Source organism: Bos mutus, chromosome 11 (genome assembly GCF_027580195.1).
Source record: "Bos mutus isolate GX-2022 chromosome 11, NWIPB_WYAK_1.1, whole genome shotgun sequence".
NCBI classification, from domain to species: Eukaryota; Metazoa; Chordata; class Mammalia; order Artiodactyla; family Bovidae; genus Bos; species Bos mutus.
In genome coordinates, this window is record NC_091627.1 from 97333552 (window position 1) to 97353678 (window position 20127).

At 41.0% G+C, this 20127-nt stretch overlaps 1 protein-coding gene across 2 annotated transcripts in view; it reads right to left on the reverse strand.

The window, feature by feature from the left end:
- Positions 1-20127, reverse strand: part of MRPS9 (mitochondrial ribosomal protein S9) — a 48752-nt gene that overhangs the window by 18404 nt on the left and 10221 nt on the right. For both annotated transcript variants that reach the window (XM_070379863.1, XM_005899940.3), the window contains exons 3-6: positions 16296-16358; positions 16176-16206; positions 9007-9086; positions 140-225 (exon numbers count right to left, since the gene is read on the reverse strand). In XM_070379863.1, the coding sequence (XP_070235964.1) occupies positions 140-225; positions 9007-9086; positions 16176-16206; positions 16296-16358 (260 nt within the window). The remainder of the gene's footprint in view (positions 1-139; positions 226-9006; positions 9087-16175; positions 16207-16295; positions 16359-20127) is intronic.

The window sequence follows — 20127 nt, forward strand, 5'->3', positions numbered from 1 at the left end:
ATCCTCTCAAACACACAAAAAATTATAAAGATTAATGCTGAAATAATGAACACATTTTTAAGCTTTATGTAATGCCTAAGAAACACCAATGATAAGTGGAATGTTTTTAGTTAGTATTTTAACACCAAGAAGAACTTACTTGGATTTAGATTTTTCTGAAAACAGACCCTTGGCTCGCAGCTGGTCCTGCCGTTCTTCTCGTGGGAGCACCTTTCCATACGCTTCCTGTGGCAAGTAAAACACGCTAGACCGGGAGACAGCACGTTCTCATCACTACTTTCTACCTCCCTTGAGTCCCCTCATCTCAAAAGTACCCCTCCTCAATTCTCAAGTCACAGCTGCACAGCAAGTACTGCTGAAAATGCTCTTCCACAATACTGTTTCTCACTCAAACTGAAGCATGGTAGAGTAATTTCAATGAGACTTCAGCATTCTGCAGAGTAACACACTTCAACTGGATTTAAATAGCTCTATAAAAGGTTTACAACTAGCTCAGTGAGGATATTAAACACAAAATAAAGTTATAAATGATTTTCCTTAAGAATTCCTCAAACAAAACCAAAAACTTTCCTTAAAAAATTCCTAACTTATATAGCAATATGCCTTTAAACTTGGAGAAATACCACTAAAAATTATACTTAGCACTGAACAACTTTTCTAATATTTAATACTTATGTAATAGTTAAGTCTTCACCATGTAGTCTGTGTCTTTATAAGTTCTCTATTAATATTTACTTCTCATTATTTGATTTCTATTAATTTACTTTCTAACAAAGACTTCAAATCTATGTCACCTGTTAAACTGTAATGCAAGTAAGGGAAATTTACCATTTTGTTAGAATTGTAAAAAAGCAATAATCTGGCAACACAGGTGATTAATAAAATACATTTTTCCAGGAAATGAGTTTACAACAAGCAGAATAACGCAACCGTCTCCCAGTTTTTTTGACTGAGCCTATGTGAAGACTCATGTTGAATTGGTGTGTACTCATTCATCATTTCATACTAATTTCATGTGCGTGTTCGTTTATAATATACTAATCGACGGAACAGACATGCTCAAAGGATGAACTAGAGATGATTTATTTTTTTTCTTGCTAAATCATGAGAACATCCACTAATCTCAGAAGACACAACTGGTTACTCCGAGATGCCTGTCTGTATTTCAAACAGTCTTAATAATCTCCAGCTTGGGGGACAACCTTGTGTGGGGGCTGATCAGAGCACTATTTTATATTCAAAGCTGCCGACAGAGTCTGCTCTAAGAACAGGAGTGTCCCTGGCTGCTGCCTCTGTACTGACCAGTGCTTACATTTTATTATCTTCATTCTGCAACCTTTTCTCAGGAATCCATTTCTTTCAAGTGGAAAAGGGAGAACGGGCAGACGAAGGAAGAAAGGATGTGAGGACTGCACCTTTGATTTGCATAAACATAGGTGAGAAAAGCCCAGATCATACTCCATGGGCTAGGAATGGTGAGACGAGGACAGAGCTCATTTCCTGTGGCTGGGAGACTCCTGAGAGTGTGTTTTGTGTTGTTTGTTCTTGGAAGGAGAGTAGAACTGATAACTTAGAAAGAAAAGCAGCCACATGTAGAAACTGTGAAGCCAGGTTGAGCATCTCCAAAATGGTGAAGAATCACTAACCAGTCAGAGGTTCTACAGCTAAGACCCCATCAGTAAAGCCCAATACCAGGTCAGAAATGCACCGTCTCAGGCTCCACCCCAGACTTCCGGAAGAGGAACCTTTGACATGGGCTTACTGATCTGTTAGAACCATGCCCTGGAGTAATGTACACTGAAGTCTGGGTTTAAATACCGGAACTACGGAAAGAAATTAGGTTAATTCAATTCTATTGTCCAGATTAAAAATAACTACCTCTACAACTTGGACAGCAAGAAGATCAAACCAGTCAATCCTAAAGGAAATAAACCCTGAATATTCATTGGAAAGACTGATGCTAAAGCTCCAATACTTTGGCTGCCTGATGCAAAGAGCCAACTCACTGGAAAAGACCCTGATGCTGGGAAAGACTGAAGGCAGGAAAAGAAGGGGACAACAGAGGATGAGATGTTTGGATGGCATCACTGACTCAATGGACCTGAGTTTGAGCAACCTCTGGGAGATGGTGAAACACAGGGAAGCCTGGCGTGCTGCAGTCCATGCAGTCACAAAGAGTTGAACACGACTGAGCGACTAACACACCCAGCTTCTTAAAGATCTATTTAATTTTCTGGAATAACCAAGGCAACAAAAACAAAAATAGTTGACCTGCTTCATAGGTTAAGTTTCAAGTCAAAGTTTGGGCTGCTAAAGTTGTTATTGTTTGCTGGTGACTTCTGAGCAATGTTTACATTAAGTCCACATTTTTCTTAAACTTTTCACTCTGCTTTTATCTTCTGCAGTTCATATTTAGTTTCATAAAAATGCATAAATAGTGTATGTAAAATCACCAGAAAAAATGTCGAAAATGAGAAAAACCACCCATGAAGGTACATGCCAAATTTTGAACATGCTAAGTTCTAATCATTTATGGAGCTTCCCTGGTGGCTCAGATGTGCTTTGACAGTTGTGATCCATCAAGTCATATAATGCTCACATTAAAGCCCCTCATTCAGTTCTCTAAATATTTAGGAAAATATATGTAAAGTTCTTGGCACAATGCCTGGCCTATAGCAATGGCCAAGAAAGGACACAGGGGTGAGGTATGGCGTTTGGGTGTCAAGTAAGCGAAACCACTTTATGTGCACGCCGTTTCTACCTTTCTTTCTCTTCTAAATAATAAACCCGCTCTTCAGAGCCTGTCCTGGCTACTCTGAGACAAGAGTCGTCTGGAAAGTACACCCTACAGCTTCAGCTCCCTGAAGAGGTGTGTGCACTAATTTACATCAGAAAATCCTCAAGAGTATAAAATACGCCAGGCTCTGCCAACATCACAGATTATCAGGACTGGCTTCTGGTCTATTGTTCAATTTCCACTTAATTTTTAAGGGGCGCCAGAGGATTAGCCGTGACCCCAGCCACGCTAAGTTTATATACTGTATTTAATAGTATAATTTTCAAATATGACAGGAATAACCCAGATGTGAAATGCTGAATCATTAATCACAGCTATGATTAATATTTCATAAAATCAAAGCCAGTCTATCTACCCCTCATGTCATCAGATTTCCATAATGTATGAGTCGCATTTAGAAGGTGCCTAATTTGAAAATACCAGATGCTCAGGGTGCAAAAAAGAAATGCTTAAACTAAACTCTTCCAAGAGCATGAGCAATACGATTTTTAGTCTAAAGAAATCTGATTTTAGGCTTCCCAAATCTGTGTTGGTTTATTAATCATGTAGAAGTTCCAATTTTAGGAAAGGCAAATAAATAACATTTCTTAGGAGGGTGATACAGAAAAAGTCTGTATGTATATATATATTTTTTGATATACAAAATATATACAACTAACAGTAATTACTATCTTAGCTACTAGTTCAATACAGTTGAGACTTTAAAATGTTTGTTGGGAAAAAGAAAATCACAGAAAATAAATTTCCTAAATAACAATCTTCTCAAAATTTTTTGGCTACTGGCATATACAAAACCAACTGAAATAAACATACACATAATTCATTTCTCATGGATTTCATCATGCTGTTTATCTAGAGTTCCAAGAGACATATTTCCACGGGAGACCATGGCTATCACTTCATGAACACAGTATGCTATACAGGTACACTTCATGTAATGCTATTCAGCACCAACAAAACAGTCTCACATACAGGTCACAGAGACAAGTTTCTGGGAAAGTACACACCAGGAGTAACTACACAGGAGTGCTTGTGACTCGATACCATACATTTTTACTACCTAAAGCTCCATCATATATTTAGAAAAATAATCTTATAAAAGAAGTGATCTGATTGAAATGAACAGAGGCGGTAAGTTGAATCGGTTTTTAAAAATTGATTTTCCAACATACAAGATCCACAACAGTAATTATTCACATGTGAGGAAAACATATATTAAAGATACTTCCAGAACAGCAGATTCTGTTACTCAATTAGTTACCAAAGTAACTCTCCACTATTCTTGCCTGGAGAATCCCATGGACAGAGGAGCCTGGTGGGCTACATACAGTCCAAAAGGCTGCATGGAGTTGGACACAACTGAAGCGACACAGCACACACAGACGCATGTCAAGAACGGACTGCAAACAGCACGCAGATGCATGTCAGCATGGTCTGCAGCTTTCTAAAAGGAAGCCCTTAATGTAGCTGTAAAGTGGAATTCTGTAACACGTCACTGTGGGAAGGGTCACTGCTTTAAGTCCGTTTTTAAGAAGTGCTGCTTCCAAAGTTTTCAACGTGCGCTACCCGGTGGCAGGGAGGATGTAAACTAAGGAAGAATCTGGGTGCCAGGTCCCTGGAACTTTCGTTAGTTGGGTCTGCAACAACGTAAGTGGAGATACACACCCCTCTGGGGCTGCTGTGTGAACCCAGAAGTTATGTAAGTCACTTAAAATAAACTGGAGAATTTCTACATGAGCCAGGCAAATGAATCCTGTTTATACCTACACTATCAGGATTAGAATCAATTCTTTTTTTTTCCACATTTTTAACTTTTTCCCCCCTAATTGGGTAGAATAGTTTAAGTATATAATAATCTGCTGCTGCTGCTACCAAGTCGCTTCAGTCATGTCCGACTCTGTGCCACCCCATAGATGGTAGCCCACCAGGCTTCTCCGTCCCTGGGATTCTCCAGGCAAGAACACTGGAGTGGGTTGCCATTTCCTTCTCCAACGCATGAAAGTGAAAAGTGAAAGTCAAGTTGCTCAGTCGTGTCCGACTCTTAGCAACCCCATGGACTCCAGCCCACCAGGCTCGGGGATTTTCCAGGCAAGAGAACTGGAGTGGGTTGCCATTGCCCTCTCCAATCTACTTATTCTTTAATTTGACCCTTCTTTGGTTAAAAATTTCATCTGTGGCCATATACTTGCTTTGAATTATAGAAATATTCTGGCAATACTCCAATGTTTACTGTAAGACAAGTCATGAAATATAAATGAGGTTTCTAAATTCCCAGTGTAGCTTTTAGAGATGAAGAACCTTATCTTAAAGGTTATGGTGGGGAGAGCTGATGGAAAATTTCAATAAATGCTGAATGTTTCTGACAGCTTACAGTGTTTTCGAAGTGTCTCACACCCTTTCCCGAGCTCTGGTTTCATGGGACGTGAAAAGGTGTCTGGGTGGAGAGGTTTCAGGTCACTTCCTTTACTATCTTTTTTCATTCTGCTCCTGAAAGCTTAAATCATGTCTGAGAAATATACAAGTTCTACTGGTGAGTGGCTGTTAAGGAGATGGAAAGTCATCTGCTTTGGGTAAAAAAGGCAGATGAGCAGGGCTGTCCAGCATTGAGCCCCTTAATCCTCAGTGATCCTTTTGAGAAACCATAAGGCTCTCATCTCCTCTTATTTAAAATGACCTTTACTGTTTAAGAATGTACTCATTAGTACTGTTTCACACTTCATTCACTACATACGTACATCTTACTATTTTGTAAAACAGATGGTTTTTATTGACTTTCCCAGGAACCTGGAGACAGCTGCATGGCTGTGTCCACAGGAGGGAGTTCCAGCCAACCTGCCTATGAACTCTCCGGGTGTAACACACTCAGGGTAAAACACGCTCACTCAGGGTGTAACACACTCAGGGTGCAACCCCCAAGGACCAGGACGTGCTCCTGCACCTTACATTCTCCCAGTAGCTTCACTTCCGGGCAAAACAATGAGCTGCTTCTTTCTGAGAATCCTCTGCTTCCCTCAAAACTGCCCCAACTTCTCCACAAAAGAACCGGATGGACTAACTTCAGGCCAGTGGGAAACAGTGCTCACTAAAGCTTTAGATCTCATCCTCAACTGGAAGCTGCAGCAGGCCTGTGTTGCATAACTTTAACAGGCAGGCAGTGATCAGACATGGGAAAGCGGCTCCAACGTCATTACAGAAGGTCAACAGATGCCACAGAGGCCCCCGGCAGAGCCGCACACAGGCTTGGGATTGGTGCTCTTCTGCCAAAAAGCCTGGCCAAGGACGCCCATGGCTCACACCATCACAGACTGCCCAGGACACGGGAGAATCAGAGTTTGGCTTAGAGTCTTTTACCCCGTCACATGGGAAGAAATGACACCGACAGCAAGAGACGGTGGCAACGGTGATTCACTTCCCGCCCACCTGTCAGTCTTTGGGGGTTCGATGCCCTGGGCTGTGGTGGATGGTAGTAGGGAGGACTCCCCTCCCACAGAGCGAAGGGCACCCCTCCCCACCGAGAGAGGGCAGAGCAACACAGGGAGCAGCTTCGAGGTATATTGTCTTATATCACATGCGATGCCTGGTTCACCACAAACAGGGAGTGTTTAGTCACATACACAGTTCAGGGTTACAAGCAGCTTCTTGCATGACGCTGACCCACACCGGCCTGGCAAGGACAAGTGTGATTAACAACATGTGCCCTGCATGAGGTGCAAGCACTTGGCATGCACTTAGGGAAACTCCTATCCTTTTTCCCATACATATAATTAGTTTAAAATTTCATAAGGTGCAGTTTTTGAAAATACAAATTTTATTATCTGAATTAATATGCTCAAATTTAACCAAAACATCTGTAATTCACAGGTGTAAACTGTTCTGATGGACAACAAAAACAAATACCAAACCCACAGTGTTTGGGGGTCAAAACATGCAACAGACAAGACAGAGCTAAATTACTAGATTTAACTAAAATGCAGAAGCCCAAAGAACTCTCCTGTATGTAATGAAACTATATGATGCATAAAGGAAGACCGTTGATAAACTGAGTGTAATCTGACATTTGAGTTTAGACTGGGGTAGTATCTGATTGGCTGAGAAACCGACCAGATTCTTGAGTGATCCCTTTTAAAAACATATAAACTAAAGTTAGGCCTCTTCTCCGATGTGTAATTTCTTCATTATGATGGAATGCAACCAAATACCATGCCCTGAGGTTGCTCCGTTTCAGCCCAGACAAATGCAAATGGCTTGTCGGGTGACAGCTGTTTGATAAGGCTCCTCTCCACGACCCGCACGCTTTACTTTTTCCCGTGAAACTTGGGATGAAAGGCAGAAGGCAGGAAGAGAATTAATGTAGCATACAGTCTAAAGGCAATGCTACAACCGTGATTAAGTAGAAAAGTTAAAAGGCACAGATTTTCCACAGCTTCGCTGCGTGCAAGCCATCCGTGTAACAAGCTGACAGCCGAGCGCGCCAGCTCCATCACCTCTCCGACAGCTACTGCGCCGCTGCGCCCCTTTTCAGGGGGAATTTGCGTCTGTACCATGAAGCGTTGTACATTATTTCTGAGCTCTGCGGGGGGCTCGAGTCCATATGGAACCTTCACAAATATTACCACAGATCAAACCAGCGGCGTCAGGAGGCAGATTTGACATACCTATTTAAATGAGCGGCAGGGGTCCCCGGGCGGCCGCGGGCGGTGCGGAGAGCCTGGGCAGAGAGCGCGGCCGGCTCCATTACTCAGCAAAGATGCCCTCCGCATCCATCATTCATTTCATTTCTGCTGGGGCAAGAAGCTCATTTGCCCAAGGTCAACAGAAAGTGAAAGGAAGGTTTTCTTTTTTTCCACGCCCCTCCCCAAGAAATAAATGCACCTGACAACTGGGGATTCTATCCTCTGGCTTTGCAGAGCGCAAACACCAGCCAGCTTGACAAAGCAGAGTACCCATGTGCGCGCGGGCCAAGCTGCCCGAGAGTGCACTGGGGCCATGGAGGCCTGGAGACTGTTTCCGTTAACTGGGAGAAGTCATACTATGAATAAAATAAAACTTGACACCGTGTTCTAAAGATGCAGCGGGGTCTGTTGTTTAAAACTGGGTATCAGCATCCAGCCTTTTGTCACTGTAACTGTAGGAGATGCCCCAGTGTGTACACCATCAAACACCTGGGCTCTGCAAGAAAATACAACCTGTTCTCAGGACAGGCAAATGTGGTGGGGGGTCAAAATGTAGTGAAATCACTTCTTTGTGGGTCCTCTAGACCCTGATTCTAGCCTCATACACCGTGCTGGCCTATGAAAAACAAATTGTATTTGAATAACTAATCATTTCATGGCAAATAGATGGGGAAACAGTGGAAGCAATGACATATTTTCTTTTCTTGGGCTCCAGAATCACTGCAGACAGTGACAGACAGAAATTAAAAGACGCTTGCTCCTCGTAAGGAAAGCTATGACAAACCTAGACAGCGTATGAAAAGCAGAGACATCCCTTTGCCAACAAAGGTCTGTACAGTCAAAGCTATGGTTTTTCCAGTAGTCATGTATGGATGTGAGAGCTGGACCATAAAGAAGGCTGAGCACCAAAGAACTGATGCTTTCAAACTGCGGTGCTGGAGCAGACTCTTGAGAGTCCCTTGGACTGCAAGGAGATCAAACCAGTCCATCCTAAAGGAAATCAGTCCTGGGTGTTCATTGGAAGGACTGATGAGGAAGCTCCAATACTCCAGCCACTTAACGCAAAGAGCTGACTCACTGGAAAAGATCCTGATACTGGGAAAGATGGGGGCCAGAAGGAGAAGAGGGGGACAGAGGACGAGATGACTTAGTGACTGAACAACGAGAGGGAAGGACTTTGCCTCTTCCTAGGTGAGTGAGTGCCCCATCACCCAATGATGTCTTTCCTGATTCTGGCCCTGTGATGCACACCCACACCTGGATACTGACCTGAGCATCTCTTTCTCAACACGACCTTTGGAAGTAAAAGCGTTTTAAGGACAAGCCATTCTGACATAACTTCTCTAGTGCTTACCTTTAGCAAAGATAAATTAATAAGATATAAAGCCTTTTAACATACTGTCTTACCTCTAGAAGTCTTACTTTTTGTCTGTTATGAAATGTACTAGGTAAATTCTGAAGCTGAGCAAAATCCCTGGTATCATTAGTTACTTAGCTAACAGTTCATGTTATTTACCATAAGTGTGATATACTTACATGCATTAATGAATAGTATGACTGTTTGCCAGTGTAAAAGAGAAAATGAAATGGGCGGCCATCTTCTCCCCACTGGACAGCTAATAAAAACCAAATGAAAACAAATAAGAAAAATAAAAATACAGAGACCAAATAGCCTGCATTTAATTGCGGTTTTGTAATTCTGCAATAAGACATGCTTTTAATTCTGATTAACTTTTAAAATAACAAAAAAAAGCATTAATAATTAGAATTGAGTTTGGCAGGTTTAACCTAAATTTAGGATATTTAATATTTCATACCCATTGATACAAAACAATGTTTATATTCCATAAAACATTCCTAAACATTTCACCATGAGGGTTTCCATAATTTGTTTTAAATTAACACACAAAATACCAGTATTATCTTGCTAGAACAAAACAATTTGTTTGGTTATTAATATAATGCACTCCCATAATCTTAAAAAGGAACACCAATAAAGTCAAATGTAATACAGTTAGGAAAATATAACACAGAAGAGAACGAAATGGATTTGTCTGTGCCACTCTGTTTCAACTCTGTGGAGACACACCTCCCAGAGTTTAAGAAGTCTAAAATAGAAGGGGCCCCACACAGGATGTTATGTGTGGTTCCTTTTGAAATACAGATAATCATTCACATCCAATAAACAGCAAACAAGCTGAGAAATGGCGTTGTAGCAGTAGATGAAGCCAACGCTAACTCCACGTCCTTGTGTGTGTATGGCAATGTTACTCTGTTAACCACTGGCAAGAACTCCGAACACGGAGGTTATACTCTCTACTGCACGAGTTGTAAACGCTTTTCTCCCCATCTGCCCGCCTTCCGACCTTGTCTGGGGTGTCCCTCACAGCCGAGACATGCACAGTGCGGCAGTGGACTCTGTCCCTGTTCCTTTATGGCGGTGCTTCTCAACTGCTTTTTCATTATCATCCCTACTAAGGAACCCTTACTAGACACTTTCTCCCTCATCGCCTGTCTCCCCAGGAAAGCTGAACACTGTAGATGCACCGAATATCTGCTGACACACACTGTGGCCCTTTCCAGGGCCACAAACATAGTAACAGCTAAGATTTTTTTGCCTCCTATGAACCAATTTACACTCCCTTGGGGGCAATACCACCCTCATTGAGAAAATCTGCTCTAAGACTCTGGGCTGTCTAAAAACTATTTTCCTATATACTATCTTCTGGAATTTTTCTATGTTTTTTCTGATCAGAAATTTAATCAATATGCAATTTATTAACACATCTGCGAGGCAGAAATCCAAGTACAACCTATTCTGTCCAATAAAGAGGGTCATTACTCCATCAGTTTTTTAAAGATAATATGCTCTTTTCTTTTGAAATGTCACCTGTACAGCATGTAGGGTATCTTCCTCTTCTGGGATAACTGGATTATACACAGGCCAATTTAAGTGAATACACTTAAAATGAAGGCCATTTTATAATAAATGGTGGAAAACAGGTGTGTACTGGTATCTCACTGTTGCTTTAGTTTGTGTCTTCCTGAAGCATCTTTTCATCCGCTTAGTTTCCACCATCTGAGTATGTTCTCCAGTGACGTGTGCTACGGTCTCTGGCTCATTTTTAAAGCAGGTGGTTGTTTTCTTATTGTTGAGTTTTAAGAGTTCTTCATACATTTTAGGTAACAGTCCTTTAACAGATGTGTCCTTTCTAAATATTTTTCTACCGGCCTATGTCTTGTCTTTTCATTCTCTTGACCATGTTGCTCATAGAGCAGAAAATTTTAACTGTAATGATATCCAATTCATCAATTCTGTCATGAACCATGCCTTCAGCGTTGTATCTAAAAAGCCAGGGGCAAACCCGTCTTCTAGGTTGCTCAGTACTGGTTCAGTTTCTCTAACAGGTACAGGCCGGTTCACACTGTCTACTTCCTCGTGCTCAAATTTCAGCACATGGCCTTTCAGTGAACTGGTCCACTCCATCTGGGTTATCAAGTGGGTGGGCATAGAGCTGTTCACAGTATTCCTTGATTATCCTTTTAATGTCCCAGGACCAGAATCGCTGCCCCCTTCCTTTGCTGATAACAATATTGTGTCCTCTCTCCATTTTTCCAGCTATGCCTGGCTAGAAGATTATCAGTTTTACTGTCTTCTCAAAGAACCAACTTTTGGTTTTGTTCATTTTCTCCCTTAATTTCCTTTTTTTCAATTTCACTGACTTCTCTTCTAACTTTTAATGTCTCTTTTCTTCTGCTTACTCTGATTTAACTTGCTTTTCTGTTTCTACTTTCCTCAGATGGATGTTTAGATAACTGAATTTAGATTTTCCTTCTTTTCTAATACATGCATTCAGTGCTACAGATTTCCCTCTGAGCACGGCTTTGGCCCACTCTTCTTATCTTAATAATCTTTCAGATATTAGAATCCCCCCACCAGAAGCAAGCTTAGAGATTATTGCTCTGGACTCCTTCACTGCATTTACATATGCCCACCTTCTGAGATAGAGATGCTTGTTGTGTGTGTTTATAAGTAAAAGTGGCATCTCTTGATCTATCCAACTATTTGTCCCTCTATTAGAGAGTGTGTAATTGAAAGAACTTAGGCTGCAAAGTCAAACTTCTTTGGTTTGTTTTTTAGCTTCTTTACTTAATAGTTGTGACCGTAACTGGGTTATTAACTCTTTTGTGAATCAGGCTGCTCATTTGTGAAAAAAAAAAAAGAAAAGAAAACCACAAAATAATCACGAGGATTATGAGAATAAATGAACAATACTTAAAACACATATATAAAAAAATACAGATGGCATCCAGCTGCATTCACATCACACACCTGCTGCAGAATGAATGTCTGTGCCCACCCCCACCTTGCAGGAGCCTTGAGCCCCATGGAGAAGCCGCTGCAATGAGAAGCCTGCATACCGTAAGTAGAGAGTAGCCCCTACTTGCTGCAACTAGGGAAAGTCCACACAGCAGCAAAGACCCAACACAGCCATAAATAAATAAATAAAATAAATTAAAAATTTTTTTAAAACCCAGAAAGTGAGAGTAATCCAAATGCTCTGCTGATGAAAATTCATCCTCACCAAAACAAGGTAAACTGAAGGAAACTTCTGGTGAAACAAGGAAACTGAAACACAACCCTCCGAACTGAATTAAATATCCTCAAGCAAACATTTGGAGTTTTTGGAGAACACTTTGAATCAACAGTTCAAAACTGAAAACAGAATGGACAAAAAACTCAAAGAAATGAGACAGCTTGATTAAATTCAGGGGAGAAACAGAAAAAGTTAAAAGAATCAGGAATGTAGACTAGCTTATAAGTAATTTAAAAGAGAATAGACTAAAACATAATACATTAAAAAAAAAAAAGGAAGCAACCCAAGAAATGAAAATGAGATAAAGAAGTTAAGAGTCAGAGTTGGTGTGACGGATCTGGAAGGCAACCAAGGAAGGAATAACACTTATATAATTGGAGTCCAAAGGAAAAGAATTAAAAGTGGAACAGAACTAAAATTTGTAACTGTTAAGAGAACTATTTCTGGATGTAAGGACTTGAATCTACCTATGAAGAACTATCACCACTGTAATCTAACCCTCAATAATAATCAACTGGATGCCACGCTTTCACAAAGCTACTAAATAGACAAAAAACCCTTTAGACCACCAGGGGAAGACGACTAGCCCAGAACTCCTCAAGGCAAGGCAACAACAGAGCAGCAGTTTCAGTAACTCAATGAAAGAAGTACGAACCAGAGACTTTCTCCTTCAGCGAAGCTGTCCTCCAAGTATCAAAGCTATGAAAAAACAATTTTAAAAACTCAAGAATTTCTATCCATGAGCCCTTTTGGAAAATCTACCAGGAAATGAATGGACTGCATTCAACCAACAGATGACCAGGGAAACCTTAGCAAAAGGAGCTGTGGATAGCATTTAACCTCCCACATCGGAAAACAAGAAAAACAACAGTTATCTACTCACTAAAGCTGTTGTGAAAACTATGAGTTAATGTACGCAAAACGCTGAGAACTGTACCTGGTCTGCTCTAAGTTTCAATAAATACCAGTTGGTGTATTATTCAGGACACTTTTCAAATCAATTAGAATCAAGTTACCCATGACAATTTTATACTTTTAAATACCCTCTGAATATCATTATGGACATTATGTTTTCCTCTTAGGTTTTCTTCTTCCATTCACCAGACTTGCTAGCACTTGATCAATTTCACCAATTTTTCAAAGGGTTAGTTGGTTTTATTTGTCCTACCTTTTCTTTTAAATTCCTTTAATTCAATCATCCATTTCATTCTTTTTCTGCCTTCTTGAACTGACTACTGTTTATTTTATTTCTAGTCTTTCTCAAAGCTTAATAAATATGTTTGCCTCTGTGTTAAACATTGTCCATATCCCATAGGGTTTAATATGAACTGTCATATATTTTTCAGCAGTCTGTAATCTCAATTTTGATTTCACTTTAACCCCAAAGTTTTACAGTTCTAATCCACATAATTTCTATTTTTATAATTTGTTGGGTTTTCTCTACAACCTACTGCATCATAATTCTATTAATATTCCACTGGCATCTGCATAGAAAATGTATTCTTTGTACTTCAATCTGTAGCTATAAAATCATGCTGTGTTACTCGAATTCTTTAGAGCCTTAGTTAACAGCTTTTTGCTTTAAATGTTTGCATGCTAAATGCCTGGTGCAAAAAGGTTCATGGTCGTCAAAGCCACTTAATGGATATTAGGTTTTATCAATATAAATTAACATTCCTGCCTCACTGAACCCTTCCCTAAGCTCCCTGAGTTCCATTCTGTCTGGTATTAGGGGTTCCTCTTTGCTTCTGTCATCAACCGGGTACATATCTTTGTTTTTCCCAATAATTTTTTAATCACTTGCTTTAAACAGCAGAGCAGGATTTTATGTTAACTCAATCTAGAAGCTTCCATCTTTTGATAAGGGGAGTGGGAGCACATTCAAAGTGCCATAATCTATTCAAATCTAAAATTCAATGATACTTTTTAACATACAAATCAATTTGTTCTGTATTTACAAAGTATAGCAAAATTGGTAAGTAGGTCAATAGACAGATGGCAAATTCTAGCTGATTCTAAAGGTATAGTGTTTGAAGTGAAAGTGAGTGTTACTTGCTCAGTTGTGTCTGACTCTTTGCGACCCCATGGACTGTAGGTAGCCCAGGCTCCTCTGTCCATGGAATACTCCAGGCCGGGAATGCTGGAGTGGGTAGCCACGCCCTTCTCCAGGGGATTTTTTGAACCCAGGGATCAAACCTGGGTTTCCTGCATTGCAGGTGGATTCTTTACCATCTGAGCCACCAGGGGAGCCCCCAAAACACAGATAAATGTACTTAACTGAAATGTAAGAAAATCCTACCAACACGGACATGTTTCCAGGATAACACATGGGCATTTTGCAGGGACACACGGACACTTCAGTGGTTATAGTCCAGCTGACAGTAGCAAAAGTTTCCTACTACTGAGAAGCTGGTGTGACACCAAAGGACCAGGCTCAGAGGGGCAGACACACAAGAAGAGGCGCAACCAACAGAGACACAGAACAGAGAGAGAAGAACACAGGTGAGGAGCCTCCTGGGCTGAAAAATGGAGAAACCGCTAAAAGAGGGGGAGCATCACTATCGTTACGATCATCTACAGAAAAGCTCTAAGTGTAAGCTACCGTGCACTATGCCTTCAGTTTTACTTCTAGAAAGCTGAGTTGTGTCTTTGATTTACATTCTAAATATAGCCTTCATTTATTATCTTCCCAGAAACTATTAATTGATGTCACAGTTTATTATCAACCACATGTAAGAGTTCAGAAAATATAAAAGACAGAAAATATTTATTAGAAGATTCAAAATACCTCTAGCAGGATCCAAAATAAAAGTTATCCTGAAAAGAGTGAAGCAGAGAATGGCAGAATGCCTAGCTTTGAACAGAGGTGAACATTCAGCAAAAACAGCAATTTGGAACAAATTGATTTTTAATAGACATATCTACTCTCTTACCAATCAATTTATTGGCTCTGAAACACTCTAATGCCACCCACCAACTGAGCATCTGTGGCCAGAAGGCGCCCCTCCAGTGTCTCCACACATTTTCACTGCTGAGGTACACGCTTACTAAGAGTCAGTTTTGTTTATTCCCAAACGTGTTTATTATAATTGTACTCGCTCCTACAATTACATGAATTAAGTATTCTATAAACAGATGAAACCTGGGTGAAAACAGAAAAAGACAGTAGCTGCTTCTCTGAAGACTAAGTTGAATGCTTTAGAAAGATTCAAAGGCAAGTTACTAAAAAAAAAAAAAGGTTTGTTCAACTTCAGTGTGGTTGGGGGGACATCTGCAGAAATATAAAAATATTGCTCTCTCAGACTTCTTAAGGAAGTTTGAGTTCTTTGCTCCGGTGTAAGGAAAGCGAAACTGAAACCTTTGATGGCACATCAGCGGGAAAGGTGCATGAAAGAAACGAGGGACAGACGCACCCTCAAAGGCAAACTCTCCAGGGTTACAGCAAGTCTGCTCAATACAAATCTCTATTTCAAATGTTTTCAAGAAATGATTTCTGGCTTTAGTACTTTTTAAAGTAACTGACAACCCACCTTCCCCCCAAGCTTATCCAGGAAGCTTCTAATCTGAAATAGAAATATATACATGCTATTTCCTGGTGACCTTAAAGTTTGCCCCATGCTTTCTCCAAGGTTTCAGTTGACATATTTAGAAGATAAAGAGAAAATCTTAAAAGAAACTAGAGAAGACAGGGGGCAAGAGAATAGTGATGACTAACTGCTCATCAGAAACAACAGATCACACAAATAAGACCAAAAATTTGTATTTAGTGAAAGTATGCTTACAAAATGAAGAACATGTAAAAATTCTCATATTTAAAAAAGCTGAATTTGTCTCCAGCAGATCTATACCCAATTCTTCTTCAAAAAGGCACATCAGAATGCAAATAAACTGACATCAGTATAGGCATAAACTCTAACCTGATCTAGTTTTAATATTATTTAGTGAAAAGGAAACAATCTGCAAAGCCCAGTTATTCATTATTAGTTATAAAATATTCCTGACTTCTTTCACAACAACCATGACACAGATTTCCACACACCTGAGTGACTGAGGATACCTAACAGCACTGTGGAAAGAAAGAGCTAGTTTATTCTTGAACAAACTCACCTCTCTGTTTTGGAAAAATCTCTTCGGGATGCTGTAAAATAAATTAAAAATGTATTAGGTAATTACTGTAACATAGAAAGCTAAGTGAAATTAGTAAAAAGTATTAATAAAGAGAACTACCTTCATTATGGGTCGGGCTCGCTTCTCAAACAAACCACTGGGAAAAAGGTAAGTGATCGCCCTCTGAAAAGACACACAAAATTAACACCAGTTGTAAAATCAAGTTTACGTTTATGACTAACAGTAACTGAGTGCTTACTATGTGCCAGGTACTGAACCAAGGGCTTCACGGGCACTATCTCGCTGTGTAGTCTTTTGAGTGAATTAATAAAACCACCACACACATATTCCCCAAAGGGCAGGCCCCAATCCCCCACCGCCGTGACACGTGGATGTTTTCAGAAGCTCTCTGAACGTTCCCTCGAACTTGGGAGAGGCTCTTCAACTATGTTTTCCCAAGTGCGTTCTCTTCAATGCCTGCTTCTCAATGGGGATGCTCTTGGCATTTTGAAAGTGAGGCTGCCCTGTAGGCTAACTTCCCCCATACAGCAGGTCATTCTGTCATCCCTGGTCCTTCTCCCAAAACCTCCGGCAGGAACATACCCAATGCTCTTGACACATATCGCCCCGGCACGTTTCCAAATGCCCTTCACCTCCTGGGGGCAGTACTGCCCCCAACCTGAGATGGACCACGTAAGGCCCTGCAGTCTTCTCCAGCAGCCTCCTCACAATCAGAAGGAAAAGCAAACACAAAAAGCACGGGTCTTCATCCCTGCTGCACATCATCAGATGAAAGCCTGTGGACCCTACAACCCTCCCCGAGCTCGGGATGGACTGGCAGCCCCTGCAGCACCAGCGCTCTTCTTTCAGAACCTGTTTCTTCTGCACAGAAAACATGCTGGGGACTTCCCTGGTGGTCCAGGGACTAAACTCTGTGCTCCCAATGCAGGGCCCCAGGTTCGACTTCTGGTCAGCGAACTAGATCTCACATGCCACAATCAAGGCTCCATGCAGTCAAAGAAATATGTATTTAAAGAAAACGTGCTAGACCAGATCCTGCCCCTAGAAGTAGGGCCTATAAATTCTGGGGGGGGGGGGGAGGGGTGGCAAATTCAATTACATTAAGGAGCCTAAGTGTGTCTCTGGGTCAAGTTTTACTCATTCTGCCTTCCGGCAATAAAACCAACACTAAAAAACAAAAACAACAAAACTCGGGTCAAACACCAGAGTGCTACTTTTGTGAACTTTTTTCTTTTTGAAAAAACCAGGGGCTCCTCTATCTCCTTCTCTGCTGAAGGTGGACTTTTTATTTCATAAATGATGTTGAGATAAGTGGTCACCAATTGGAAAAGATAAAACTGGACCCAAACCTCACACCACATATCTGAGTAAACTCCAGATGAGTCAGAGAGCCAAAGGTGGAAAACGAAGTCAAAGCAGTACCAGAAGACAACATGGATGAGTTCCGTCAGGGCCTCCCCTGCTGGCCCGGAGGTAAAGAATCTGCCTGCAATGCAGGAGCCTTGGGTTCGATCTCTGGGGTCTGGAAGATCCCCTGGAGGAGGGCACGGCAACCCATTCCAATATTCTTGCCTGGAGAATCCCATGGACAGAGAAGCCTGCCAGACGATAGCCCGTTGGGTCGCAGAGTCAGACACGACTCAGTGACTGAACAACAACAGAGAATCCTTTAGAAATTTATAAGACTACAGTGTGGCTTATCTAAATCCCAAACAAAAGAATGTAAAAAAAAAAACAAATTAACTCAAGTGTCACAGAGTAAAGTAAGGTATTTCTCATTTGTAAACATGCCGCTTACATCTTCAAATTTTCATAAGAATACTGGTGACTGCAGAGTTCCCTCCCATGAAGGCTAAATATGTAACTATATATTCTCAGGCTTTATGTCAAAGTATGAAAGGACTGCAGACGCCATGCGGGACATGGAAGCCCTGGGTCAGGACTGCAATCCCTATTAATTAGGGATCCCAGCTGGGCAGTGGGTCTGCAGCTGTTAACGTGATCAATGACTTACCTACATGTCATCTCTACTGATTCGCTTATAAATTACCAGCAAGTGAGACTAATGTACAGGTGCTAATTTATTTAAACTGTTCTCTGCAGCGCTACACAGCTTTATAAACTGCATCTGGCACCTAATGTTGGCTGTCAGTTGTACTTAGACATGCCTGTCCTAACGACTCTGTTCATTAGAAGTGAGCACAAATTATGAAATATTGTGAAAAATGATACATCAAATGGAATGGGCACAGCAAATCAATTAGAGAAACTTCACACAGCAGATTCGCACTTAGGAGAATAAAACACTCAGGTTTCGGAAGGAGGTCTATAATACCAATTAAAAAGTAATTGGTAGACTTCAGCAGTATTATATATCAATTTGCTGGCTTTTTTCCTGAATTTCTTGACTAACGCAGAACTTAACTTTTAATTCCCAAATACACTCATTAGTAAATGCAAGTGCAATTCTGTATCCGTAATATTTAGGATAACTGAAATATCTCCAAACTTAAAATTGATAGGCTGAATCAAAAAGAAAGATGCAAATACTGGTGGTCCTCACCTTTTTGTGTATTTGCAGCATGACTTTGAGAAAAGGAATTTTGATGATCCATGTGAACCATCAAAAAGGGTTAAGAGTCAGTCAGCAATACTACAAAGGTCTGTCTACTCCAGCAAGCAACGTGTGACTGTGTCTATGACTTCTGGGGCCCTGACCACCACCCACCTGACCAGTCTGCAGCCCTGGGTCAAGATTTGCAGAAAATATTTCTACCCCACTCCTGTTATACATGACGGGGCTATTTCTCAGTTTCTGTACAAAAAGACTCTCTCTTGGCCAAACTACAACTGCTTGACATTGAATTACAACCCCACGCAGCTCAGTGTTCATCTGACAGACACTACCACCCCCGACCACCCCAACCCAGCGCACAGTATTCTCAGATGAGAACACTCGTCTGATCAACGTCTGGCAGGCACCTGGGAAAGATTTATGGCACAGGAGTTGAGGTCCATGCCATTAAGGTCTACCTTCAAAATATTTAGCATGCATTTAAGTACTTTTTCAGCAAGATGCCACATACACAGACTACCACTGCTCGTCACGGGGTTCCCTGGCAGCTCAGTGGTAAAGGACCCGCCTGCCAATGCAGGAGACTTGGGTTCAATCCCTGGCTTGGGAAGATCCCCTGGAGGAGGGCATGGCAACCCACTGCAGTATTCTTGCCTCTGGAATCCCACGGACAGAGGAGCCTGGCAGGCTACAGTCCGTGGGGCTGCAAAGAGTCGGACACGACTGAGCGACTGAGCACAGCACAGCACGCTGCTCGTCAGAGGGACTGCTTTTCCTGTCACCAGCAGCCCCAGTGATTTGGGAATGAAGAATGGTGCTCGGCTCCTTTCTTTTCAATATAACTGAATAAGTTAGACAAAATTCAAACTATTTTGAAATGGAGAATGTCTACACCTAATTTCTTTCTAGTGAATTTGCTATTTTACCAACTAACAGGGTATTTTTCATATAAATTTAGCATTAAATATTTTGCAAAAACATTTCCAGCAGATATACAATGCTGGAGCTTTATTAATAATAATAAAATTTCTAAATAATGTAACTTTAAATATCAACAGTGACAAGCAGAATTATTTTTATTCATAAATTCTACCGATGACATTTCTTCTTTATTTCACTAATCCACCTCAGCACTCTTTTTTAAAAGGCTTATTAAATTAAGGGTACACCAACATGCAAGGTTAGCGAGGTGGAGTTTTCATACTTTTACGTTATATATGCTTCTTTCACTGAGGCCAGAGGCCAGACTTCTAGTCCAGCTCAACCTTTTGGAATAAAGTTGTAAACCTAGAAGCCAATGAAAAAGGCCTATAAATGAGCTGACATAAATCTGTGATTTTACTTAGAAGGAAGGGC